This window comes from Coniosporium apollinis (assembly GCF_000281105.1).
Source record: "Coniosporium apollinis CBS 100218 chromosome Unknown supercont1.6, whole genome shotgun sequence".
Taxonomy (NCBI): Eukaryota; Fungi; Ascomycota; class Dothideomycetes; genus Coniosporium; species Coniosporium apollinis.
In genome coordinates this window covers 138,681-163,930 of record NW_006913268.1, presented here as the reverse complement: position 1 = coordinate 163,930, position 25,250 = coordinate 138,681, and the positions used below count along the sequence as shown (strand labels likewise).

The 25,250-nt window shown below is 52.9% G+C and overlaps 9 protein-coding genes across 9 annotated transcripts; 5 read left to right on the top strand and 4 right to left on the bottom strand.

Moving 5' to 3' along the window:
* Nucleotides 1-179: 179 nt before the first annotated feature.
* W97_01677 (uncharacterized protein) lies at nucleotides 180-623 on the top strand (the record flags this gene model as incomplete). The annotated part of the gene is made up of 1 exon (XM_007779582.1): nucleotides 180-623. The coding sequence occupies one exon, from the start codon at nucleotides 180-182 to the stop codon at nucleotides 621-623; it is 444 nt and encodes a 147-aa protein (XP_007777772.1).
* A 2,278-nt stretch (nucleotides 624-2,901) lies between these two features.
* W97_01676 (uncharacterized protein) lies at nucleotides 2,902-5,022 on the bottom strand (the record flags this gene model as incomplete). The annotated part of the gene is made up of 5 exons (XM_007779581.1): nucleotides 2,902-2,975; nucleotides 3,034-3,260; nucleotides 3,314-4,233; nucleotides 4,302-4,604; nucleotides 4,666-5,022. 5 exons carry the CDS (start codon nucleotides 5,020-5,022, stop codon nucleotides 2,902-2,904), a joined length of 1,881 nt encoding a protein of 626 aa, XP_007777771.1.
* Nucleotides 5,023-5,737: 715 nt separating this feature from the next.
* On the top strand, nucleotides 5,738-6,065 carry W97_01675 (uncharacterized protein; the record flags this gene model as incomplete). The annotated part of the gene is made up of 2 exons (XM_007779580.1): nucleotides 5,738-5,781; nucleotides 5,831-6,065. The coding sequence occupies 2 exons, from the start codon at nucleotides 5,738-5,740 to the stop codon at nucleotides 6,063-6,065; spliced, it is 279 nt and encodes a 92-aa protein (XP_007777770.1).
* A 1,152-nt stretch (nucleotides 6,066-7,217) lies between these two features.
* W97_01674 (uncharacterized protein) lies at nucleotides 7,218-8,296 on the bottom strand (the record flags this gene model as incomplete). Its single annotated transcript, XM_007779579.1, has 4 exons — nucleotides 7,218-7,320; nucleotides 7,385-7,629; nucleotides 7,680-8,204; nucleotides 8,270-8,296. The coding sequence occupies 4 exons, from the start codon at nucleotides 8,294-8,296 to the stop codon at nucleotides 7,218-7,220; spliced, it is 900 nt and encodes a 299-aa protein (XP_007777769.1).
* Nucleotides 8,297-12,131: 3,835 nt separating this feature from the next.
* W97_01673 (uncharacterized protein) lies at nucleotides 12,132-14,162 on the bottom strand (the record flags this gene model as incomplete). The annotated part of the gene is made up of 1 exon (XM_007779578.1): nucleotides 12,132-14,162. The coding sequence occupies one exon, from the start codon at nucleotides 14,160-14,162 to the stop codon at nucleotides 12,132-12,134; it is 2,031 nt and encodes a 676-aa protein (XP_007777768.1).
* A 734-nt stretch (nucleotides 14,163-14,896) lies between these two features.
* W97_01672 (uncharacterized protein) lies at nucleotides 14,897-16,449 on the top strand (the record flags this gene model as incomplete). The annotated part of the gene is made up of 3 exons (XM_007779577.1): nucleotides 14,897-15,709; nucleotides 15,765-15,974; nucleotides 16,033-16,449. 3 exons carry the CDS (start codon nucleotides 14,897-14,899, stop codon nucleotides 16,447-16,449), a joined length of 1,440 nt encoding a protein of 479 aa, XP_007777767.1.
* A 515-nt stretch (nucleotides 16,450-16,964) lies between these two features.
* W97_01671 (nicotinate phosphoribosyltransferase) lies at nucleotides 16,965-18,527 on the top strand (the record flags this gene model as incomplete). Its single annotated transcript, XM_007779576.1, has 2 exons — nucleotides 16,965-17,786; nucleotides 17,838-18,527. The coding sequence occupies 2 exons, from the start codon at nucleotides 16,965-16,967 to the stop codon at nucleotides 18,525-18,527; spliced, it is 1,512 nt and encodes a 503-aa protein (XP_007777766.1).
* Nucleotides 18,528-19,257: 730 nt separating this feature from the next.
* Nucleotides 19,258-20,560, bottom strand: W97_01670 (uncharacterized protein; the record flags this gene model as incomplete). The annotated part of the gene is made up of 4 exons (XM_007779575.1): nucleotides 19,258-19,316; nucleotides 19,378-19,660; nucleotides 19,858-20,454; nucleotides 20,528-20,560. 4 exons carry the CDS (start codon nucleotides 20,558-20,560, stop codon nucleotides 19,258-19,260), a joined length of 972 nt encoding a protein of 323 aa, XP_007777765.1.
* Nucleotides 20,561-21,839: 1,279 nt separating this feature from the next.
* Nucleotides 21,840-23,899, top strand: W97_01669 (uncharacterized protein; the record flags this gene model as incomplete). Its single annotated transcript, XM_007779574.1, has 2 exons — nucleotides 21,840-21,935; nucleotides 22,685-23,899. The coding sequence occupies 2 exons, from the start codon at nucleotides 21,840-21,842 to the stop codon at nucleotides 23,897-23,899; spliced, it is 1,311 nt and encodes a 436-aa protein (XP_007777764.1).
* Between the last annotated feature and the right edge of the window lie 1,351 nt (nucleotides 23,900-25,250).

Genomic DNA, 25,250 nt, shown 5'->3' with positions numbered 1-25,250 from the left:
GTTATTGGCAACAGTGAAGCGAGCTCAATTCACAGAGACGACTTGCGTACAAATACTGCGCTCGTCCTCCATACTTTCTTCATCACTCTATCCCCATCTCAACCGCATGCTCACTCAGCGCTTCCGCCAACCACCAACCGCCCACCATTGCTTTTGTCCCGACGTCGGACACCATAATCATGAACGGCCAAGCCGCATTCCATCATTTCGTCGACTTAACGGAGATTCATAATCAAACTCAAGCTCATGTACTTGCAGCAGCGGAACCCGATCTAGGACAGTGCATCGCCTGCCTGGATGAGATGCCCATGAAGGGCCTTGTTGCGACACGTTGTCCACTCCACCGGATGTGCAAGCCATGCCTCACCGCGCGACTCAACAGGGCTCTCAAGTACGAGATCGATCATCCCGTCTACTGCTGTTTCCCTGAGTACGCGATCCGCATCGACGACGTCAAGGAGCACTTTCCGCCTAAGTTCATCCAAGAATACAAAGCGAAAACTGCTGAGTATAACACGGCACCCCAGAATCGCGTCTACTGCGCCGCGCCCAGTTGCTCGGCGTTCCTCCAGGAATCTGCGGCCGTGGATGCCACTGGCAAGGGTTCCGACTTGTTCACGTAAGTAGCCTACTAGATCGCCTAGCTTCTTCTGAGCGTTTTCTCTGCGACTCTCGCGATACAGGCTATTGTTTGAACCTTCTCTATCATTTGATACTGACTACTACGACAAGATCTCGAACACTTCACTGCCCTAGCTGCGGCACCGACACCTGCTCGACATGCAAAGCCGCAGTGGCCAACGCCACTGAACACGTCTGCGAGCGGAAGGCCGAGGATCTTGGCTACACGAAGCAGAACCGCTGTAAGAGCTGCCCGTCGTGTCACACTCTAATCCAGCTTGTCGACGCGTGCAATCACATCATGTGCACAGTATGTCGTCATCAGTTCTGCTTTGTGTGCCTGCGATCATTCAAAGAAACTGCGATTGATGGTAATCACAAATGCCCATCGTATGGAGATCCAAAGTACAACAAGGATGGCTATGGTGCGGATGGATTCCACCGGGACACGGGCCTAGACTGTGAAGGGTATGATCGCAGCGGTTTCAATATCCATGATCTTAACAGGAACGGTGAACGAAAGCCTGTCGCTCGTAAATCAACCAGGCGGTCACGAGAACAGCTGCCCCCTGCTCCCCCTGAAGGAGTTTACGAAATTCGAACACCGCGAGGACCCCTAGGGGAGCCGCATCATCGCAGGCATCGTCGTATGGCTGAGGACGCTCGTGATCGGGTGGAGCAAGGTATCGCGGCGCAATTCGAGACCGCTAGGCGGGAACTGGCGCAACGACGTGGAGCCTTGTCTGGTCCCGCTGCACAAGAGCGTCCAGCAGCACTCCTTCAAGCAGTCCAGGCTCAGCTTCAGCATGATCTTAATCAGACGAATGCTGAACTTATTGCAGCCCCCAACCCAGTCTTCTACCAAGCTGGTGCTCCTGCTCTGGCAGGAAGCTCTGCGGTCCACATTCCTCCAGCACCTCAGGCAACAAGCGGCGGAAGCGAGCGAAGACCTCCAGGACGTCCGTCTCCGCAGACTCTCTATGAGGGGTATGAGCGAATGCATGGACAACATCCAGCACTGCGAACTGCACCCTGGGCCCCTACTCGGCGAATGGCTATGGCTCCGTATCCGCTGAGGGCTCCAGTCGCGCGCACTCCCGAGTCGCCGGTTGGTACCACCTACCCACCATTTGCCCCGTTCGTTCATGGAGAGCCGCCACTTCAGCCTCAGGCGCAGCCGCAGGATTCCGTACAGAACACATCTGGCCCCTTCCAACACAATCTGCAAGCACTGCCTACGGTTGTCAACGGTTTTCCAGTCACCTGGCAGCCGATGCCTCAACTGAGTTATGGCGCATATGCGCCGAACGCTGGCATGCCACCACAAGCCCAAGCCGCAATGTCACTCGGTTCAACTTGGCTTCAGCAACCGCGTGGTCTAATGCTGTCTCAACCCGGACCCATGCCGGGTGTAGTCGTTCCGCACAGTCTTCGTCACCATCGCGCCCCTGTCCTCAGTATGCCTGCTCTTAGTACACCTGCTCTGGGTACGCATGTCCTTGCTGTGCCTCCACCGCCAATGCAGCAGCAACATCGACAGCCAGACATGCCGACAGGACAAGGCGGCCCAGAATCGGTTGCCATGGAGTCGCTTAGGCAGTTTCAGGATGAGTGGCCAGCGTTCTTGTCTCGACCGTAGCACCCCGTTACTTTTCCTTGGTGAACGGGTACTCAGAAATACCAGGTCCAGGTACTGCTCGCCCGTTTTCTCAGGAGCAAAACGTACGAACGGCTCCTCCTTCTTTAGAGGGCGGTTGAGGATCACTATTGCAGGACTTTCTCTGTAAAGCAGGCATATGACAGGCAAGCGCCAGGGGTTTGCACTCCAAGATTAACGCCAATTGGGGATTCTGACAATCAGGGTTGGTTTCTAGCGCGCACCGTGGTGACACAGATGAGATACACTAGAACTTTCTTTGTAGAATGCAATCGGCTCCACTCAAGGGGCCTGATGATGAGCATCATCTTTAGCGGCTTGATGAGAGTACAAAACATGCAGTGACGTGCATATCAAGAACGCGGCTTTTCGCGTGACGGCTCTTCTGCTCTACTAGCTTCGCTACCGCTATACCACACAGCCTCCCAGGTCTTCGTGGAAACCTAAAGATTTGATGATTTCTCGAGGCTCCTTGGTGTTAGCATTGCTAAAGCTCACGGTGATGGACATGATTCGTGACCTTTGGCTCTGGCTAGAACATTCCCCAAGTCGTGAAGTGTCTGCATGGTTGTCACGGACTCGGCAAACAGTGTATAATGTACATCTATATCTACATAACTCTACTACTCTCTAGGATCGCCTTTCGGTGAGGCGTCACGGTCTCCAAACACGTCTTTTACCAACGTTTTCTTGTTGACTAGAACATCGGTCAGCGATCATCCTAACCAAACGAACACTGTGTGCGGGTGACTTACTCTTGCCCATTGCATTCCTCGGTATCGACTCCACGACCTTCATCTCCTGCGGAATCTTATAGCCCACCAGCCTCTCCTTCAACGCTCTCCGCATATCCATCGGGCCCCAAGGCTTGCCGCCGCGCCCACCAGTCTTGCCTTGTTCAGTGAGTACTACCACCGCAGCGGCCTTCTGTCCCCACTTCTCAGACGGCAAGCCGACTATGGCACACTCCGCAACCTGCGGCCTATAACACATCAGCACAGCCCCCATCGCCGGCGCGCATCGCAGCTAACTCACAAACTCAACATTTCCCGCTCAACCTCCAACGCACTAATCTTCTCCCCCCCACTCTTAATGATATCCGCGCTCTTCCGCCCCTGGATAAACCACATTGGTCCCTCCGCCCACTCCCCACTCCTTCCCTCCCCGGCCCCCTCCACGACCCTCCTGACCGCCACATCCCCCGTCTTGAACCACCGCCCCTTTCCATCCTCGCCTTCCACAAACTCCTTAGCCGTCGCGGCGGGGTTCCGCCAATACTCCCTGAACACCGTCGGCCCCCTGAGTTGTATCTCGCCCAGGCGCTCCTTGCCCTCCGCGTCCAGCTCCTCGCCCGACTGTACGACGGAGCCGGTCTCTGTATCCACGAGCCGCGCTTCTACCGATGGTAAGGGCCACCCGACGGAGCCGTCGACGCGGTCGGAGAATTCGAGGCCGCAGGACAAGGCCATGCCGACTTCGGTCATGCCGTAGCGCTCCAGCAATATATTACCCCCGGTCAGCTCCGTCCAGGCGTTCTTGGTGGGTGTGGGCAGGGCGGCGGAGCCGGAGATGTTGAGACGCAGGTTTTTCGGGCTTGTGGCTTCCTTTGTGGCGGCCTGCAGCTCGGTGCTTAGGGAGGCGTGGGATTGGAGGAGCCGGTTGTAGATTGTGGGGACGACGGTGAAGAAGGTAATTTTCTCCTTCAGTGGTTGACTGGGCTCGGTGGCTGGGAGGAATGGAGCGCCGAGACGCGACCAGACGGCGTCGACGTTGAAGGGGAACATGAACTCGATGGTTGAGCCCGCGAGGAGGGGCGTGAGGAGCGCGTTCACCGTGCCGTGGATGTGGTGCAGAGGGAGGACGTGCAGGAGGTGGTCGGCGGGGGTGTAGCTCCATGCTTCGATCAGGGATTTAGACTGTGCTGTTAGGACGGACTGAGGAAGGAGTACGCCTTTCTGGGTAGGTTTTTGTGTTAGCGTGGTTGTTCCGCGCATGGGTTGGACTGTTGCAAAGGAGCGCTCACTGGCCGACTGGTGGTCCCAGAAGTGTAGAGCATCATGCCACCCCTATCGCTGCCCGGATCGTCCAGCTGCACCGGCTCGCTGGCGGCGCTGCTCTCTGTGATCTTCTCAACTTTGGCACTGATGGTTTTGTGCTCCAATCCCTCCTTCACAACCTCCTCCGCCGTGTGCTGGAACTTCCCGGAGCTCAATAGCATCAGCGCCTCGCTCTGGTTCAAGATATATCTCAGCTCGCTCGCGGGAAAAGCTGGCGACAACGGCACGGCAATCGCATGGCTACCAAGGACCGATAAAAGCGTCACTGCCTCTTTCGTTAGCTTCACGGCATCTACAGCATCCCCTGAGATGGCATGGCCGCGCACCTACATAGTCGTACCCGTTCTCAACCAGGAATGCTATCCTCTCCCCTTCCAGGGGCTTTCCCTCAGCATGATGGCTGAGCTTCTGCTTGCCCTCGGCTACGTCTTTGAGAAGGTCACCGTACGTGAAGCGCCGGCCGGAGAGACTATGTACCACCGCGGTGCTTTCGGCATCGTGACTCGTGATGGCTTCGAAGAGCGGGAGCTTGGGGAGGGCAAGCGTGGAAGCCATTCGGCGGATGCGGGCGTAGGAGCGCGCTGCTGATATTCGAGGGCTGAGCCAGGGTGCAACAGGTAGAGCAGAGTGTCGGGGGAGGCTAGCGAATGCACGCAGGACTGTCTGTCTCGTAGAGGCGGGCCACATGGTGCTGGAAATGGGAGATGGTCGAGTTGACGCCGGCGGTTCTCGGAGAGCGGGGCGGGAGCTGTTCGGCCGGTGGCTCAGTGGGTCTTCATGATGCACCAATTGCCGGCGGACAACGCCGATGGCAATCTTCCAGTTTCAATGGATCTGGCAGTTGGCGATTTGGCAGTTTGGCAGTTGGCAGTTGGCAGTTGGCAGTTGGGCTGTGTTTAGATGCGGGTTGTGATGAGTAAGGGAGTGGTCACTGGGATGAGGCTCACTTCGGATTTCCGCCAGGAGCTTGGACTCGTGATCCTTGGCAGGGAAAGCGTCCGCCCAGCATCAATCCATCAATCCATTAATCCATCAATCCATCAATCCATATCAATCCATATCAATCCATATCAATCCATATCAATCCATATCAATCCATCAACCCTGTAGAGCTTGCCGTACTCTTACGCGCCAACAGCCATCTAGCTCGCCCTGCTCAGCTCAAGTCTCTTGCGCCGGTCCATGTTGCGCAAGGCACGGCTTGGAGTCGCGCTGCCGAGGCCCATGTCCACCATGTCGCCAACGCCGGTCGAGGACGCGATGCGCGCAAAGGAAAGCTACAACCCAACAGCGCGCCCTCACGCAGCCACTGGCCTAACAACCCGGACAGATCAGCGAGGCCTTGAAACCCACGACTCTCGAGATCAACAATGACTCCCATCTCCACTCCCACCACAAAGCCATGCAGGGCAGCACATCTAGAGAGGCATGTCCGTTCCTCGCAGCGTGTTCTTTGAGCTAAGCATCTTGCATCGCGGAGCTGACTGTGGTGTAGACTCATTTCCGGTACTTCCATCTTCCCAACCCCCCACCTCTGGCTCGCGGTGCTCACCTCGACGTGCAGCGTCACCATAACATCCGAGGCCTTCCGATCCAAGATGCAGCCCGCGCGGCACCGCATGGTTTACGCCCTGCTGAAGGATGAGATGGCTGCGGCCGGAGGGATACACGCGCTGCAGCTCCGGACGAGAACGCCTGAAGAGGAGGAGAGGCAGGATGCGAAGGGATAAGCCGAGAGCTGAGGATATGGGCGGAGATCTGTTCGACGGTGGGGGGTCAATGATGCGACAAGCGATGGTCGTAGGACCACTGGAGAGGTGGGTGCCGCATGGTGAAGAGGACACTATTCGGAGGTTGATTCGTGGGTATTGCCAATGCGCACTGGGATGCACCAGTAAGCTGGCAGTGGACGGCTCCTGTGCGCAGAAGGTTTATCTTTGTACATATGCTTCGTTCATGTGGCCACACGCAGGCTACGTAAAAACGAAGGGCTTCGCAGCGTTGAATCAGATAGTCAGGCATTGCAACGCCTCATCCTCTTCCATCCGCATAACAGATCCGAGACGCTCAGATAAGGTAGGCAGAGCCGATCAATCCTCCAAGGCTCCACAAACCCGGAGGTCGTGGGGTGTCGCGGAGAAGATCTGGGGAAACGACCTGCCGACGACCAGATTCGCGGAACACCCACATCTCGCGTTGCCGGCACAGTGGATATCGACGCTGTGGAGAGCATGAAAACGCAGGGGCTAACCAGCGCAACACAACCCACGGAACGTTTTTTGCATCGGGACTTCCCAGCGGCGTTTTTCCAAAAGCTTAAACGTTTTGAACAGCAGCTTGGCCTACGCAATGCAGATCAAAGATCGCCGCCGTGCGTCACAGCTTTGCGGGGAAGCGAGGGCGGTGAGACATGGATCATCCCAGACGGGGGGTACTTCCAATTGTTACGTCACTAGGAGACAACAACCGAACTGAGAGCTGGGGAAGTGCGGAGGCCCGCTCAGCGATGAGGTTGCTCCAGCTGAATCCTTGCTGGATCGGCTGCTTGTAAAGCGGAAGGCAGCGCTGGGAGAGACGAAGTTTGAGATGGGTTACTTGTACCTGCACCAAGCTTGCTGCGGCAGATGGATGGAAGATTAAATAATCCACAGACTCTGGTGGGCTGGTGTCACTCGAAGCACATGACGGAGCTCTCACCATATACGAATAGCTCGATGTTGAACTTTTCTAATTAATCGTACTAGTCACAGTAGCATACTACATGTAAACGGAGCAGTATTAACGCCAGGGGCTCTAAAAGGCTTATCCAGAAGCCAACCGGTGAATAAACCCAAGGTATCACATGAATAAGTGCTCAAATGTGATTGTATAATGAGAGAAGCTTATTCGGTCTTCTCACCCCTTTCCTCGGCCAGAGTGGGTTTCCCACGTTCCTTGCGGCCCTTGTCAGACCAGGGGAAGTGGGCGACCGGGATGACGAAGAAGCTGGAAAGACATCATGTCAGCTATAATATTCACACCGAGGACAGAACAGAAGGGGCTGACTGACCTGTTGCTCGAGTCCGCAATACCAGCCAGGGCATTGTACCAAGCCATGAAAGCCGCCAAGATGCCGAAGGCACCGCCCGCCTTATGGAGAGGCTCGTTGTAATGTGCCTCTGGTCCGCCACCATTCTGCAGGTAAGAACAGCCAAGCATAAGGAACGCCATGTCGAGGAAGAAGAACAGCAAGAAGAAGGCGACGGTCGATCGGAGTGTGCAAATCAGCAGCACTGTCGTGAAGATGAACCAGCCCTGCAGCGTTTGTCAGCTACCGAAACATATGTTGAAGCGGGAACCCGTACCATTAAATAAATGCCGAACGAGTCGTAAAACGGCGCTGGTGACACTTCCTCAAGCGCTGCCCTGATCTGGAAGCCTGGCGTCAAGATGATCGCGAACGAGAGCCAGAAGCCACCGTAGGATGATAGAGCTGTAGCGCCGAAAGTGTTGCCGACAGCCATCTCCCACATGCCCGCTAGCAGCTGGACCAGACCACCGTAGCCGTAGGCAAGAGCGACCACTATGTTCGGTTGAGTAAGGTCCCGAGCGCCCATGTTGATGCAAGACAGGACGAAGGTCGTCAGGGCGAAAGCGCAGAGACCTAGTGGCGCAGGGTTGGCGAATTCTCTCTTGGATTGCTTGTATAGACCAGGCTGGAATTGACCGCCGAATGCAGGGAGCATATCCGTGTTGTTGGTGCCAATGTGTGCGAGAGGGTTCCCGCCGTAGTTTCGTTGCTTTGTAGCGTGATCGTGGCCGTTGGTATTATGCGTGCCATTCACGCCGTTGGTGCCGTTCGTGTCGTATCCATTACCGACGGCAGGGTTCTGTGCGTTCTATCAGCATCCATCTTGGCAGCGCGAAGAAGACATTTGTGCTCTTGTGTACATACGAGCTGCGCGGTAGCCGCGGTAGCCATTCTGTATATTTGGTTGCTGTTGGTCTTCACAAGGACGATAATGTATATATGGTATAGAAAAGCTTGAGATGATTGAAGGTAACGGTATATTGCAGACTAAGAAGCTACAAGACCAGGGAGTAGAGATGTCAAGTTAGAGCGGTTTGTTCTGGGGAGGAGCACTGTGAAGAGAAGATGGAATATGCAGACGTGCAGATGCGGAGGAATGACGCATATATACTCTAACCATTGCTCTCGCTAATCCGGACAGTCACCGACGAGCGGCGTGCATCATCCTGCAGGGCCGATTTAGTGGGCGACTAATTATGGCAGAACGTGGATGGGGTCACGGAAACGTCGTCTGTTTCCAGGCCGAGTGAAGAGCCGTTGACGGCCTGTTGGAGAGCATCGGCGTTGGCGCTGGCATCAGCTCCTGGTCAAAACATCGCACTCCGCTCGCGATCGACCGTCGCGGGCTACCCGAGGCCGAAGCGACCAAATCAACTGGCCGGCATGCAAGCCAAGCAGCCGTCATCAGTGCGGGGACTGAGGAGATTCATCAAAAGTTGCGGCTGGGAGCTGCTCACCAGAAAGGGCGTCGATTTGGTGGTGTCAAGCTACCTACCCGAGGGCGTCTGAGCAGCCATGCCAGGCACGTCTCAAATCCGCCAAATCGTCATCAGACAGCAGCCCGGTCCCGAGAAGTACAACAACGCGCCGGCGGGAATGTCACTGCAGTCCTGGCTCCTTGATTAAACTACTGGTACCAATAGTTATTCAACTGTCAGGCTTCTTGTCTGTTGAGAACCCACACGTGTGCAACACGCAGAACCCCACGAAGTCCGTCACGAGAGTGAAGGAAGTAGTGTACTGCTGGAAGCTCCCATATCTACCCCCTGGTGATTTGGTACCCAGCCCGCGCATCCTTGAAGGATTTGTAACCCTCTCTAGTGAATGTCACACTGCCGACGGCATGAAACCGTCCCATGGGGCGCGAGTCAAGCAGCGGGCGCCAGGCTCAGCACCCACCCTTGGCTTGGTGGCTGGCAGCCTTCTGACGTTTGTGGCAGAACCATAAGTTAACAAACCTCAAATATCGGGATCGAACAGCAGTGAACAGATTGGTTCGCGCGAAAAAAAGACACTCTTTGATTCAGTTCTTCTGTGATGACTTCGTTGCTGTGCTCGTAGGTAGGCGGTGCTCTGTTACTGCACAGATGAGGCCGCCCAACAACTTCCCCTGTATCCGGCCCCGCAGTGTAGCAACTGTCGTCTCCACATCACTCCACGATTATCTGATATTCCCGCCCCGTTTCCGAGTGTGGTTACAAACTCCACCAGAGAGAAGTGGAAGAAGACGTGAGTACTGACCAAATCACGCCGGTCCACACTTCGAGGGTTGCGGCACATCCGACAACCGTCTTGCCGTCTTGCCGAGAACCGCCTCAACCCGGAGACCGACTTCGCTCCGGAAGAGGCGCTGTGGCTGCATCGATATTGCACTACTTGAGGCGGACGCCGTTAGGAGAAGCTTGCTTCAACCTTGATGCGACGCTGAAGGAGTTTCACACTATCGGCAGTCGAGAAGGAGCTGCCGATGGCTTGCGACAGATGTAAATGAACTGCCGTCCTCATCACAGCAAACACGCCTAAAGAGTTCTACCACCGGACATCGTCCATAGAGATGGAAATGTCCGTCCTTCGAATCCGGCATCTCTTGGGGAAGCACGTACGCGCCTCTTGCCATGGACCGCGGCAAGAAGAGGAAGAAAGAGTTAAAGGAGAAGCACTTCTCGCATCGGTGCTCGCATAGTCCAAGGGCCATTCGAAAAGCTCGTTGCCGCATCTATGCTCTAGCTTGTTCAACACCAAATTCGCGATTAAGTTGGACTCGTGATCATCTCGATTACAAAATAGCGACACCGATGGCATGCAATAGAAAGCACAAGATATTCAGCATTACAACCCTTTAGTGCACTAATCACTCGTAATGTCTTTAATCTCTGAACTGCGCCTACGCGCTATCCACCTTCAGTACCACGAGGAGCTTTCAATGCGGCAACCTGTCTTTCGAATGGCCTTTTGTCGCTAGACCCTGCGACATTGCTGAAGGTCCTCACGCCAAATCTACAACTCCGCTATCGCCCTACCACCCCATGGCCGCATGCTATCCCCACTGGAATTGCTGAGACCGTCAAGACGGTTACCTTTGCCTGTTCATTTGGTGTGTTGAGCGAGTAGTACCATGGGATGAGATGCGGACCATGCGGTCAGAACCAAAGCAGCTAACAGCAAGCAAACTTCCTTATGAACACCCTAGGGGTGATGATGAAGAAGACCGGGTCTCTTAACGCATCGCATAAGGACGGTTGACGTTTCCCCCGGTGTAGCTTGAGGTCTTTAACCGTCTCCGGTTGGGTTGATGGTCCTACGGGCAGAGCGCCCCTTGTAACGTCGTCTCCTGCGTTCATGTCGCTGAAATACATCTGGGGTTTTCCAACAGACCGTCCGACGCGTCCAGTGGTAGTGGGTCTAGGATCGATGACTGGGTCGGGTTGACTGGGAAGGATGAGGGCAGGTACTCTGTCCCAGACGACAGGCTCCTGAGCGAAGATAGCTGTGGGTCTGATGGCTTGAGGAATTCGTTCGGTAGTTCTGTTAGGTAATCCGAGAACGTAAGCTGTGACAGCGTCGGTGTAAGCGTTGGCGGTCAGTGCGAGGTAATATGGTCCGACCCCGATGTCGATTGATGGTGATGAGGTGGTGGCATGAAAGAAGAAGAGGCGCTTCCTTCTCACAGGGTTGCTGTGCGGAGTTCTGACCTTGCCGCGCTGCGGATTGCAGTAGAGCTCCTGCTTTGCGGGGCGCTTGGGAGTGGGTAGGTCGTAGAGTTGTCGCCACAGTTACCGTGTCCTCCAGTGAGTCCTAGAGTTGGCTTTAAGAGTGCTGGTTTCCGAGGTAGCGTCATGAGGATATCTTCGGATGACGGTCGTGCTACGTTTGGGGCTGAATGCTGGCTTGCTGGTATCAAGTCGTCATCACTCCAGAACTCCTCGTCAACGAATGTATCTGAACTGATGTACTGGGATTCCTACGGTGATTGTGGCCGGTGTGAAAGCGCCCCTGATATGAGTACTGCTTGCTTAGGCTGATCAGGCGGTAACGCGGCTGGGATTGGGTTGCCAGCGTTGTGTCGCTGTCATTCCTTGATGCGTTTGAAATGTCACTCACGAGGAATGCCGGTATGGCCTTCTGCCTTGCTCGGGTGGATTGCTTTAGAACATCCTCTGCCGGAAGCACTTGCTGGTGAAGAAGCGGTCCGTACTCTTTAGGGCCAAGGGCTCGAGCGAGAATTGCCTCACGATAACGGGGGAGGTCGGGGTCTGGCTTCCATCGTCCTCCTTGTGGCGACCATACTCACAGCGTTGTGCAGTCTACGAAGGAAGATGTATCCACTGAGGAAGCGGTGGCCGCTTAGCCACTCTCTAGTACTATTAACAAACACTAACGCATGGTTCATATAATTCATAACTGGACTTTCGGTTGATTGAAGATGTGTCGAATGAGCTAGTCCACCTCCGTAAGCACCGAAATGTCATGTTGAGGAGCGTTACGGTCGCGCGTCGTCGAGCAGCCGCTTCCTCATTGAATAGCGCCTCCTTCATAGGAGCATGGAATCGGAGTTCGGATCCCTGGCACTAGATACGCGCAAACCTGGCTCACACTACTTTCTTCGTTGCTTCGGTCCTCGGAACTTCTGTGCAAATCCCTGCCGAAGCAAAACTGCAGCCCGACGCTTGGACTCCTACATGTCACTCGTTGCAGTGGTAGTATGTATGCGGAACCAGCCGGCGCTTCAAACCAGACAAATCTGCTGCATGAGCCGGCCAGTAAATAGATCCGTATAGAGAACCTCACCCATACCAACTCTTTCGTATGCGGTGTCATCTATCTTCGCTGGCGCCACGAGGAGGATGTTGAAGCCGTCGTCTGCACCGTTGAAGACATTCTTTGAAATCGGAAGCATGTATATCGGGTCCGGCGGTACAACACCTTGGTCAAACGAGACCCAACCTAGCCTGTCTTCTTCAATCGACGACATGAGGTACATCCTCCATGACATTACCGCCGCTCCGGTTGCGAATGTTGATTTTGACTGACAGTGAAACGCATAAGGCGCCTCGGGCGAGTGTGGCATGATTGGCCCGCGCAGTTGTGGGATGGGTGCCAGAAGTGTTTGGAGCAGTAGTTTCTTATCCTCTATTCGCAGGCACTGAGCTAAATCTTGTGCAGTCTGGCCAGGGTTGTGGTGGACGATAACGCCCATAGTTGAGGCCCAGGACCAGGAAGGCGTGCTCTTCAACGTTTGAGGCCGTGCCAGGATATCCCTTGCAAACCAGAGTATTTGCTGTGGCAGCCTTGCTGACCACACTCCAAAGTGATACCGATAAGTGTTACCAATCCTTCGCAACACTTCGTTGACAACTCCCTGCAAAGCCACTAACTTATCAGACTCATAAGTCAGCTGACGACCGCAAAAATTAACAACAATCTCGCACCAGTCGTCGATGAAGGTGTTGACGTCGCTGTCGTTGGCCGATGCGCTGAAGATTGGACTCTCCTGAAGGCTTTGAGTGGCGCTGTCATCATAGATTGGCTGACCACTCTCAGTCTCAATTTCGGTTTTACAGGACCATACCAGTTGTGCCCGCGTGAAGTGTATGATTCTGCGGGCTAGGATCCATTCCTGAGTGATCCACGCTCTTTTAGCAAGGGGATTTCTGTCCAGTATTGCGTTGTCGTTGCCCTCGTCCGGAAGCAAGGATACGAACATGCAGCCTGAGACTGCACCATCATCGGAGTGAAAGAGCAGCTTGATGGGTTCTACGATACTCGTGCGAGGTATGAAGCAGCCTTCGCTGCCCTCACCAGCTCCGGAGGCCGCTATAACAATGCTTGCGTTCTGATAAACAGTCCCCATCTTTGCAGATTCTGTGAGCCAGTCCTGGCGGCTGTCCTGGATGATACAGAGGGAGTCGATCCAGATGTACCGCAAACAAAGCGTCCGGGTTACGGTGACGGCATCTTGAAAAGTGCGAGGGAGGTCCTCGAAATTGATGCCGTCGATGCGGCTCCGGAATGTGGATTCAGTAGTTGTCAGCAACTGCTTTGGGCCCCAGCAATGGGATAGTGCAGCGTAATGCCCCGCTTGTGGCTCGCCGTCTAGAGAGGTGTCGATCAGTCTAACTCTTTCATTACCGACATCCAGGACTCGACGAGGCAGTTCAGGCTGCGCAGTTTCATCAATATCGCCTGCAGCTATAGTGCATCTACATTTCTTGTGGTTGTGGACGCAGTTCCGCATCCATCGCTTGATCAGGTCAAACCCTTCCGAGCGAACGTCCTTGCAAATCGGCCTGCCTGACACTGCGCCAGATGTTGAAGCTAAGCTCCCTGCTGCACGGTAAGCGCTCAAGCCGATGGGAGTATCCGACATGACTGACGCACCTGGCTCGGCGAAAAGGCTTATGTAGCCGATATCATCCCCATATTTGGATGAGACATGAATCTCGATACCCCATAGCCGGTAAGGTCTAGTAAGGGCATATCCTTCGCCTGACAGCGACCTGTCGTAGAGGCCCTCACTAACGCCGTGCAGCGTTATGGGTTCCGCCTCAAGATGATTCTCGTAATAATCCGCTTCGAATGGGTTATCGGGCTCGGAAGTATGGGCGGTGTTCTGGTTGAGAGCGGATCTAATTACGGCGCACAGACGGCAATTCTCGGCAGAACTTCTGAGGTCGCGTACGTTGCCGAGATGCTGATATCCGGACTCGCTGGCAAGAGCTGGTACATTGATACCATTGCAAGAATCACAGAGACTCATATTGAAGACGGACTGTGCTGCTGAGAGGAAAGGGCAGCAAGAAAAGGGCTAGAAGAGGTAAAATACTTAATCCCAACACCTAATTCCACTTTCTAGGTGGCGATGGATAGAACTGGATGGCGTGCCAGAGCTCAAGCATCTTGAAACAGCAACCCAGCGCTTGATAGGAAGCTCCTGCCACTGCTCCACGGGTAGATAGAGGTGCCGTGTGCAGAGTGTTACAAAGACCGGGTTCAAGCAGCCAAAACTTCGTGCCACAGGGTGGATTGCAGACGTTGCGTTTTGTTGCGGTGCTGAAGAAGGTCCAAGGGCGGTTGGCACGAGGTCTCAAGTCACGTGCAAGTGCAGGGCTCAGAGCTACAGTATGTTTAGGTAGGTAGGTAGGTACCTCCGGGGCTGTGGGTCAAGCGGGAGCTCTCCTCCGCGGCGACAGCTGCCATGCGCCCAAGTTGGCAGCGCGAAGGATTGCAAGCTGTCAAGCTTCTTGGAGGCGTCAGCACTGCCCCAATACACAACCTCGTGTCCTCACCAGTCCGCCTGCGTCACTTACACTTACAAATCCGAGTACCTTTCAGCTATCTTGTCCTGCGCAGCGGTACCTTGAGCAGCTGGTGAATAGGTCCCTCCCGCGGCAACCTGCATTCTCTACCGCAACTTCAGCGTCACGGCACAACTCGAGCTTTTCTAATCCAAACGCTGTCCCCTCTGCCCGTATCTCCATGCCCCAGGCAAACATGACAGGCTCCATCAACTTGGCACTCCGACCTGCACACGACGAAGCCGCCCGAGAGTATTTTCACCACTCCAGCGGCCAGCGCGTATCGACAGACATCGTGATTGTTGAAGCACTGCGCAGACAGTACCCGGAGCTCAATCTCACCGTCGCGCCCGTAGATGGATTGACATCGTCTTGCGATCTCCTCGCCTTCGCCGCTGCCGGCCATGCATCCGTTACCCCCGCCGAAGACTCCTCGGACCCTGTATACAAACCTTTGTCGTGGCGCCAGTATCTCCCGCCTGCCCGACGTCTGGACAATGCTCCTGGGTCGCTGATCAGCATGGTCAAGTTTGGCAAATACATTTACAAGTGGAAAGATGAGGAATTCATCGTCTACATAATCAACGGCCGAGACGGAACAGGCTACTACCCATCTGTGGTGAACAATTACATCTTGAGCAAGGCCGAGCAAGTGGCTGACGACCTTATCATGGTTGCCTCCCGTTTCAGTGCGGAGCTGCGCAACGAGGTCTGGGTATTCGATCAGGGGTACTGGCAGAAGAGTGGAGATCTTTGGCAGAGTGTGCAGAAATCCGAGTGGGACGATGTTATCCTGGCCCCCGACATGAAGAAAGCCATCATACAGGATGTAGATTACTTTTTCAACTCGCGAGGAACCTATGAGAAACTAAAGGTGCCATGGAAGCGAGGCGTGATCTACCACGGACCGCCGGGAAACGGAAAGACAATCTCTATCAAGGCGATGATGCATTCACTATACAAGCGGAAGGACCCAATACCTACGCTATACGTCCGGACGCTGAGCAGCGTGAGTTGGCCCAGACGCGCGAGATCCAGAGTTTGTTCAGGCTGACCGTGCAAAGTTCGCTGGCCCAGAATACTCCATCAGCCAGATCTTTAGCAAGGCGCGACAAGAAGCTCCTTGTTACCTTGTATTCGAGGATCTGGACAGCATTGTGACGGACTACGTGCGTAGCTACTTTCTGAATGAAGTAGACGGCCTGAAGAACAATGATGGCATATTGATGGTGGGCAGCACGAACCACCTGGACAGACTGGACCCAGGCATTTCGGTACATAATCCCTCCATTGTTAGGGCTCTTATTGAGGGCTGACAAATACACCTTATAGAAACGTCCGAGTCGCTTCGATCGCAAGTACTTCTTCCCAAATCCAGACCTTGACCAGCGAGTGGCGTACTGCAGGTTTTGGCAGTCGAAGCTCTCTGACAACAAGGACATCGAATTCCCAGACAAGCTGTGCATCGCCATAGCGAGAATCACGGACAAATTCAGCTTCGCTTACATGCAAGAAGCCTTCGTCGCAGCGCTACTTGCAATTGCTGGCGGCGGAGACGAGCCACAGCAGGAGTCGACCAGCAAGGACGACTCCACTAAAACTCTTTGGGCGGCGTCTCGTGAACGCATGTTCTTGGGCGCAGCAGAGGAGGACGAGCTGAACAAGCTGGTGCTGTGGAGAGCGATCAAGAAGCAGATCAGGATCCTCCGTGAAGAGCTGGACATGAGCAAAGCGCTTGCAGGCCTATAACAAAGCCAGAAGAGTGTGGATATCTGGGGGAGTTGAAAGGGTTATGGTGTAGTCTTTGGGATCTTGGGGGCGTCTAGTCAGGCTCTTATTATAAATGGCAGCTTATAGAGAACTGGCCTGATGACACTGTAACCATTCGTTGCCATCTTCACAATATCTTTGGTTTTGCTGCCTTGCTGCCCTGCGCGACTCCGTCATACAGCAACTCAGATGTTTGACGTCTTGGCTGTCTTTGTGCCCCTCCACCCCACTACGACATCCATGGATGCTTTGCAACCGCACCGCAGATTTCCAAGATTGTTAGATTCGGATATCTATCCCTTAGACTTCCAAATCGACATTCGGGTGTAAATTCAACCTTCAAAGCGCGCCCTCCTCCACTACCGATTCTCCCACTCTCCTGCCTTGCACTGCCGCCGCGACGCGCTCCCTCCAGGACATACGTTCATATACGTAGTCCTCTGAAACGCACCCTATACATCCTGGACAGGAACATCGCCGTCCAGTCTATCAGAATGGCTCAGCCGGACGGCACGGATGGCGTTCTGCCCGAAGGCATTTCCTCGCTGCTCGACACCGATCTCTACAAGCTCACGATGCAATGCTGCGTTCTGAAATACTTCCCCGATGTCCATGTCACGTACAACTACACAAATCGCACGCCACACATGAAACTCAATCGCGCTGCATACCGTTGGCTGCAGACGCAAACAGACAAGCTCGCGAGGATTTCCCTGTCTGAGGATGAGTTGCAGTACCTTCGGAAGAACCTCACGTTCTTGAACGAGCCGTACCTGCGTTACATGTCCACCTTCCGCTTGGATCCACAGAAGCAAGTCAAGCTGTCATTCACGCCAGAACAGGATACGGGCGGTGACGAAGACGTCGGTGATATACAACTTCATACCGAAGGACTTTGGGTGGAGACGATCCTCTACGAGATTCCATTGCTTGCCCTTGTGAGCGAAGCCTACTTCAAGTTCATCGACAAGGATTGGGACCACGCTGGCCAGATCGATAAGGCAAAGGACAAAGGCACGAAGTTGCTGCAAGCTGGGTGTATCTTCTCTGAATTTGGCAGCAGGCGCCGAAGGGACTATCACACGCAAGACCTCGTGCTTCATGGTCTCCGCCAGGCGCAAGACGACGGCGAGCATGGAGGCTGGCCGGGAAAACTGAGCGGAACCAGCAACGTCCACTTTGCAATGAGGCACGGTCTTCCGCCTGTGGGGACAGTAGCGCACGAGTGGTTCATGGGTGTTGCAGCGATAACCAACGACTACGAAAACGCCAGTGAAACTGCGCTGCGTTACTGGGTCGGCACGTTTGGCCAAGGCGTACGCTCATCCAGCATTGATGTCAGAGGCTAGGGCTAACAGCACTTTCAGGTCCTCGGTATCGCATTGACAGACACGTACGGCACGCCCGCGTTCCTCCGCGCCTTCAAAAAGCCTATCCCCTCTTACACAACCGCCGAACCTGGCGCCGCAGCCACCAACCCCTCCGCCGCCGCCGGCTCGACCATCTCGTCCGTCGATACCCTCAGCGAGACGAAGCCACCACTGCACGCGCCCATCTCGAAGCCGAATCCCAGAGAAACTTCGGTCCCCACATATGCCCAAGTGTTCACCGGCGTCCGCCAGGATTCCGGCGACCCAGAAGGCTTCATCAAAATGATGCGCTCCTTCTACGACGCCGAGGGAATCACGGACAAAAAAACGATCGTCTTTTCCGACTCCCTCAACATCGACCTCTGCCTCAAATACAAAGCCGCGGCCGAGGCGCAAGGTTTCCAGCCAACCTTCGGCGTGGGCACCTTCCTGACCAACGACTTCACGAGACTGAGTACGGGGGAGAAAAGCGTCCCGCTAAATATTGTGATCAAGATTGCGAGTGTAGATGGCAGGCCGGCGGTCAAGATTAGCGACAATATCGGAAAAAACACGGGAGACAAGGAGACGGTGGAGGAGGTGAAGAGAAGGCTGGGGTATCAGGAGAAGGAATGGGCCGAGGGTGATGAGAAAGCGAGATGGGGGAAGGAAGGGGAGAAGGCGTCGGATGCGACGAGTCTAAAGTGAATTTTGCTCAGTGCCTAGGGTTGGCGGTTGGGCTAGAGTCGGTGCGCCTCCGGATAAGTTAAGTAAAATCATACGAGTAATTTCACCGATAGACGACGAATGATGATGGAATGGATGTACGATTTTGGAAGTGGTTTGCGGTTATCTTGGATAGGAGGGCCGCGTCACCTGTCATCATGGATGAGGAGGCATTAGATACCCAAGATAGACACCGCATTAGGCAGGATAGAGACAGCGTAGCGAGAAGTCATTGTGACCCACATCTCACCTGTCCTCAATGGCGTGTAGCCATAGCGTTGCCGAAGACGAACACAACAGCCTCTGACGATGCCCCCGGCGGATTCCTTAGGCTGCAAAAGCAAACGCTGATGAATCTCCATCGGCATACGTTGCTGGAACGGCAATACGGAAAGAGTTAAAATTGAGTGATTGATTAAATGCATATTTTGGCGGTAGGATGCAGATTCGGCACCTTACTCCGCCCTCCTGGCAGAACTCCAAACTGCGAAGTACCCAATGGGCTATACAGACTTGATGAAACAGGAAACCCCCGCACAGTACGTGCAAAGTGCCAAACCCGCTATGACACACAAAGACAAAGGAGACTGTTCAATACAGAATTCACGAGTGCAAGGAAATCAGCGGCGAAGGAATGACGAGGTAAGGATGTCAGTAGTATGCCAATATCTGACTGGTGACCTGGTACCTGGAGCTTGGTCGAGAAGGGAGCTTATTGTCTGGATGCAACAACGCCTCCCACAACACCAGCGATGATGGCAATGATGAGGACTGCGACGAATTGTTAACATCACATGGTTCCCGCAACCGCAACGGAGTGCGAGATACTTACTGACGATAAGGAGACACCACCACTTCTTCCTGCGTGCGCTCCTGGCTTTCTCTGTGGCACCTTGTATCTCGACATTGGCTTTGACAACGTTGTCATTGACTTCTTCTCCTTTTTGCTCAATGTTCTCGATCATCGGCTCTTGCTGCACGACGACCTCATTAAGATCCTGGAAGAGCTGAGCTAGTTCGATCATCGTCTTCTCAATATTCTGGATAGCATCGTGACGCGCTCGGACATTTGAGAGTGTAGACTGGGCTTGGCCTCGGCGGTCGCTTTGAAGGAGCTGTATATCAGAAATCAGCACGGTGATACTTGCATTGTATTTTCGGGGCCCCGCCAGATGGCTCAAAGACGGCGTCGGGAAGCTTTCAGGGTGTCCCGAGGCTCCCTTAGTCGCCCAGGAGCGGCTTCCGAATCTATTGTAGCACATGCGCTGGAGCCATCCAGCCTCCATCGATCGGGGTTGCGCTGTATACGTACCGCTTGTTGGAAAATTTGTTGGTTTGGTTCCTCACACGCTGCCCGAACCTCTTCCTCGGTGGCATCAGGCCTCACAATCCTGTACTGCCTAGCCTGCTGTTCCCTGACCTGCGCCCTGAAGTCGCTCTCCAGCCTCTGATAGTCCTGAATAGCCTTCTTGATCCTGCGATCCACCCGCCCGACCTGCGGTGAGTTCCTAGGATTCCCTGACTCCGGGTTCGACTTGATCTTCTGCACCCGCGCGCCCAAGGACCGGTAAGCGGTCATGATGTCCGAGGCCATCACGTCGAGACCTTGCGAGTTGTCGCTGTCGTTTAAGAAGCGGCGCTGCTGGTCGCGTAGGCGATCGAGGCGTCGCTCGAGATCGTCGATGGCGCGGTCGATATCTCGGCACTCGTTGAGGATTGCGTTCGGATCACGCCCGGCTGCTGGTGCGTCGTAGCCCGGCTGGCCGTTGAACTGCTGCATCTCGACATCTTGATTGCCGTATCCACCCTGCTGCCCGTAGTTGTCGCCGTAGCCGTTCGCTTGGCCGTAGCCGCCTTGCTGGGCATAGGGATTGCTCTGGCCGGAGCCGCCTTGACCGTAGTTGCCGTACTGGCCAACCAATGGCGTCAGCGACCTTCAATGTAAGGAGGGAAAGAAGGGACACTCGATGCACATATCGTACGAACCGCGGTGCAGGTGCTGAACTTACACTCATACTGCGAGCGAACGCGCGTTGTTGTTCCGGTGGCCTCCGTCGACTGCGCAACTCGCTACCTCCACTTACAGGATGGTGCTGCCTCTGATTCGGATGGGCTGTATGAGAAATGGCCTACTATATGCCGTACGACAGACAATGCGAGCGGTCGAAGCGGATATGAGGATGAGGGTGTATGAGGGTGTATCTATGTGAGAAGAAAGTCGCGGGCTGAGCTGGGGCTGAAGGCTGAGCAGCCGCAGGGGCCGCTGCACTCAAGGGAGTAGCGCACATGCCATTGGAAAAGGGTCCGCGCTAGCCTGCCGTGCCTGCGAAGAGACGCCGCGCCGGCTGTCACCCACGCCTCTCGTACAGCCCTCGAGATTATCAACATATCTACTCGTAGCTACTGTAACTACCTAGTAGGTAATTCCTAAATTTCTGGCTCACCATCTATCTATGCTTGATCATCCGTTCCCAGAATACTCGCAAACAGATGCGCTGCCTCCCTCCTCGGCTTGAGGCCACTCGCCGCCATGTTTCTTCGGTTGTGCTAGAGATTCAAGGCGATGACGGCTGATGCGGTCGCCGTGAATCTCTAGCAGCCAGCCGTTGATAAGCTGAGATCCACCACTTCATCACTACGGCCATACTGGCTTTCTCCAACCTCCCGTAAAACCTTTACGGCCCGCGAAGGAGATTGGGCTCTTGGTGCTTTCCCACCTTGAGGGGAGACCTCTCCGCTTCCGTGATGGAATTACCAATTAATCCTTATACGACGTCTGAGTATTTTCTCTATGACACAATCCAATGGGAGGATCCTTGGTCTGCATTCCTGAATTGTCCGGCCGAATCAGCAAACGAAGAATGTCCGAGGCGTAGCGGCGCAGGAGAGGCGGACGCATCTTGCAATGATGAGAAGCCAGCTACCGAAGATAATGACATTTTTAAGACCAAACATCCAGAGCCCTTTACAAGAGCCTCCAGCACGAAGCGCAAATATCGTCGTCGTCACCCTAAGGTAAAGCAGGGTCGCCAAACTCTTCTCGCTGATGGAGTTATCGGAGTGGACTAAATCTTTTCTAACAGCCCAATCGAAACACCCTCGAGCGTCCTCCATCTGCTTGTGTACGTCATAGGTCAAAGCACCCTGTCGAGGCCATCAAAGTACTCCAAGGATGGGTCGATTCGCATTCGATATAGGATTACCCTTCCCAAAACGAAAAAGTAACACTTGCCTTACAGTCTGGTCTCACTGTTGAGCAAGTGTCCACGTGGTTTGTTAACGCTAGGAACCGGCATGGTCCTCTGGAAGCTTGGTTATCCAGCTCTTCAGAGGATGAAGGAGCTTCTCCGAAAGATATTGAGAAAGCTATTCAAACCCTTCAAAGCCAAGGTAAGCCCCAACACCATCCTTTGCAGCAGGGTGTATTTTTGACGTTCCGAATAGACGCTCCTTTTGGGTTCAGTCTGCCGAGCGTGGATAGTTCTCAGCCCGTCGGGTATCGAAATGTAAACGACAGTCCAGTTGGAAGCGCAAATTCAGCCTTCTCCCAATGTGACGAAGCAGTCATTTCCGGTCCTCCATGACGCGGCAGAAGGAGATATCAATCGACACCGGGAAGTCCTTGTAACACGGCTTCTCGGGATGTGTATCAACGGCAAAACTTTTCCGAGACCAATTTTCCCGGATTATCAACCTCGCGCAGCCACTCAATATCAAGTCAAGATCACAGGTCGCCACATTCATCATTCCATCAAACGAACAATGGACCCGCACTGTACCAATGTCAGTGTCCACGGTCTTGTTGTGGGCTATAGCTAACTACTATGCAAGTACCGCCGTTTATATTACCATCTCCCGTACTAAGGAAGTGCAGTTACCCGGGATGTACTGCACCACCGTTTGCTTCGCAGTATTTGTTGAAGTAAGGCGTTCTCATGTTCTTAAGGGCTCCCAGCTTGTTCAATTCCCTCGATTGTAGACACTCTTTTGAGTTAACGCAATCCAGCGCCCACGCAAACGTCCATTACACAGATCGCCCACTTTACTGCCCCGTCCCGGGCTGTCCGCGCGGCAAAGGTGGCGAAGGCTTTAAGCGTAGAAATGAGGTGATTCGGCACTCGCTCCTACACAACTCCCAGGTCTACGTGTGTCCGTTCTGTCCCGACGGTGAACACAACTATCCCCGACCCGATAATCTGCAGCGGCATGTGCGTGTCCACCATATCGATAGAGATAAGGATGATCCGGCGTTACGGGAGGTGCTGGAACGCAAGCTTATGGCCAAAAGCAGAGGGAAACGGAGGAGGGCCGTTGAAATGTCGGTTGAAACTACTACTCCAGCTGTTGGCGGTCCAGAGAGAAAACAATCCCTCGAAGGCGTGGTGGGCGAGGCAGTGCCTACGAAAATCCGCAGAGTGGATGATAAAGGACAACTCTCGAACTTGCCCCCGAACTCCGTCCTTTCCTCTGGTCAATGGTATTCGGATGTGTTAGCAGCGCCGTGGGTTTCCGAAAACTCCTTTCTATCTGGGGATGTTTCTGGACCTCCATCAATGGATGCATTCCTGGGCATGTTACCAGGGACAGAGATGCGTTTTTCCCATATCCCTTTCGAGTCCGACCAGGCTGCTCTGGATACCCCTTCCGACTTCTGCCAGCTTCCTCCTTTACCACTACCGCAGTGCCCAACGTTCCAGCCGCAAGATGTCGTTGACGATCCCTCCAACTTACCGCTCCCGGGCTACGATATTGACCTCTATGGAGACACCAACGCCGCCCCGTCATCTTATGCGTTGAGCACAGATAGAGAAGGAATCCGAGGCATTCCCATAGAGACAGAATCTCCTGGGTCCTCAAAACTGACACCCACTTTCCAGTGCACCTTCTGCCACAAAGCCATTTCTTACAAGGCCTGGAAACGCCACGAAGAAGCTGTCCATCTACCTCAATTCCAATGGGTCTGTCAAGCGAGTGGACCTCTAGTTGCGAGTGGAGGCAGCCTCGACATACTCTGTGCCTTCTGCAAGCTCCCCAATCCTTCGAACTCCCATTTCTCAGATTGCCACCGAGCGGCAGAATGCTTCGCCAGACCAGCAATCGACCGTTCATTCCCGCGCAAAGACAATCTGAAGCAACACTGGAAGAACGTGCATCAATGCGAGTTGACCGAAGATGTTGCGCAGCATTGGAGAAGAACCATAAATTACGAGAAGAAGGAATGGGGATGTGGATTCTGCGGGCAGAAGTTGGAGAGTTGGGATGTGAGGGCTGTGCATATTGCGCAGCATTTCCGAGAGGGCTGCACGATGGCTTCTTGGGATTCGAATAGATCTGTTATTCAGCAGGCGTACTAGGACTGGGTCGGATAGAATCTGATCCCAGATCCTGTGGATTGTGCTGTATTCTGCAAGAAAAGCCCCTACTATTATCGCAGGGACAATAGACGAAGCGGTCGTGCTTGCCACCTGTAGTTACCTTGCCTGATTGTGCCTTGCAGTTTCTTGATCGTGATAGCAGCTAATAGAACTCCTCTACCTGTAACCCGTAGAGATTGCGACGCAACTCTCTATCTTTACGCTTTATTAATTCACAAGCTATATTACTCTAGAAGCTACAACGCGTGCTAGAGGATTCTATACTAGATAGAGTCTTATACTAGCTAACTTATATTAGTAAATTCTTTTCTATCTCTCTTAGTATCTTTAAAGGCTTAGAAGTACTAAGTGAGTATACTTATAAATGTCTTATAAGCTACTTGCAAGCTACTTATAAATAGCTTAGACTATCTTAAAAATACTTATAGAAACCACTCTATTTTATATTTTCTATAAGTATCTAGAGTATCTAAAGTATTTTAGTATTATAAGTAATTTAAACTCTTACTAAGCTACTTACTAAGCGCTTACTAAGTAGTCTTTTAGAAGCTAAAATACTCTAAACTAGTTTAAATTAGTCTATCAATAGACTATACTAGTCTAATAAACCAGAATCCTAAAAGAATAATATATAAATATAATAGATACTATCTCTAGATAATAATACTAGACTACTAAAAGTATAGTATTATTCTTAATAAGAGATTAGAAGATAGTATAAGATATAATAGAGCTAAATTAATAATATATATAATAATTAAGTACAAGATGTACTCGTTTTGTACTAAAATAGTTTTAAGAATCTATAGAAAAGTACTTTCTAAAATAGGCTTAAACTATAGATCTTTTATAATAGAAAGACGAAAGTAAGAAATATAATATAGGCTACTATAAGTATAAATAGGATTTTCTTAAAAAGTAAGATCTAAGGTGGATTTAAACTATAGACCTTACGTATAATACTATAAATACTATATATAATATAATCTATTGATAAATTATATTTATACTATATATATAAAGTCTCTACGCTATATAAAGGCTATATATCCTTAATATATACTAGCGTGCACTAGTATATATAGGATAGCGCTAGTATTCTCCGCTATATATATATTAAAGAAACTATAAATCCTATAACCTCTATCTAACTAATAACTCTTAATTATAAATATATATATATTCTTTATTAAGTCTATTTAACTAGCGTATATACTTAGTATAGCTAATATCTAGATTATTATTCCTGCTTCTAGCTATATAGCTACAAGCTAGAGTATAGATAAAGATAGTAGTAGTAGTAGAAAGCGTAATCTATAGGTACTAAATT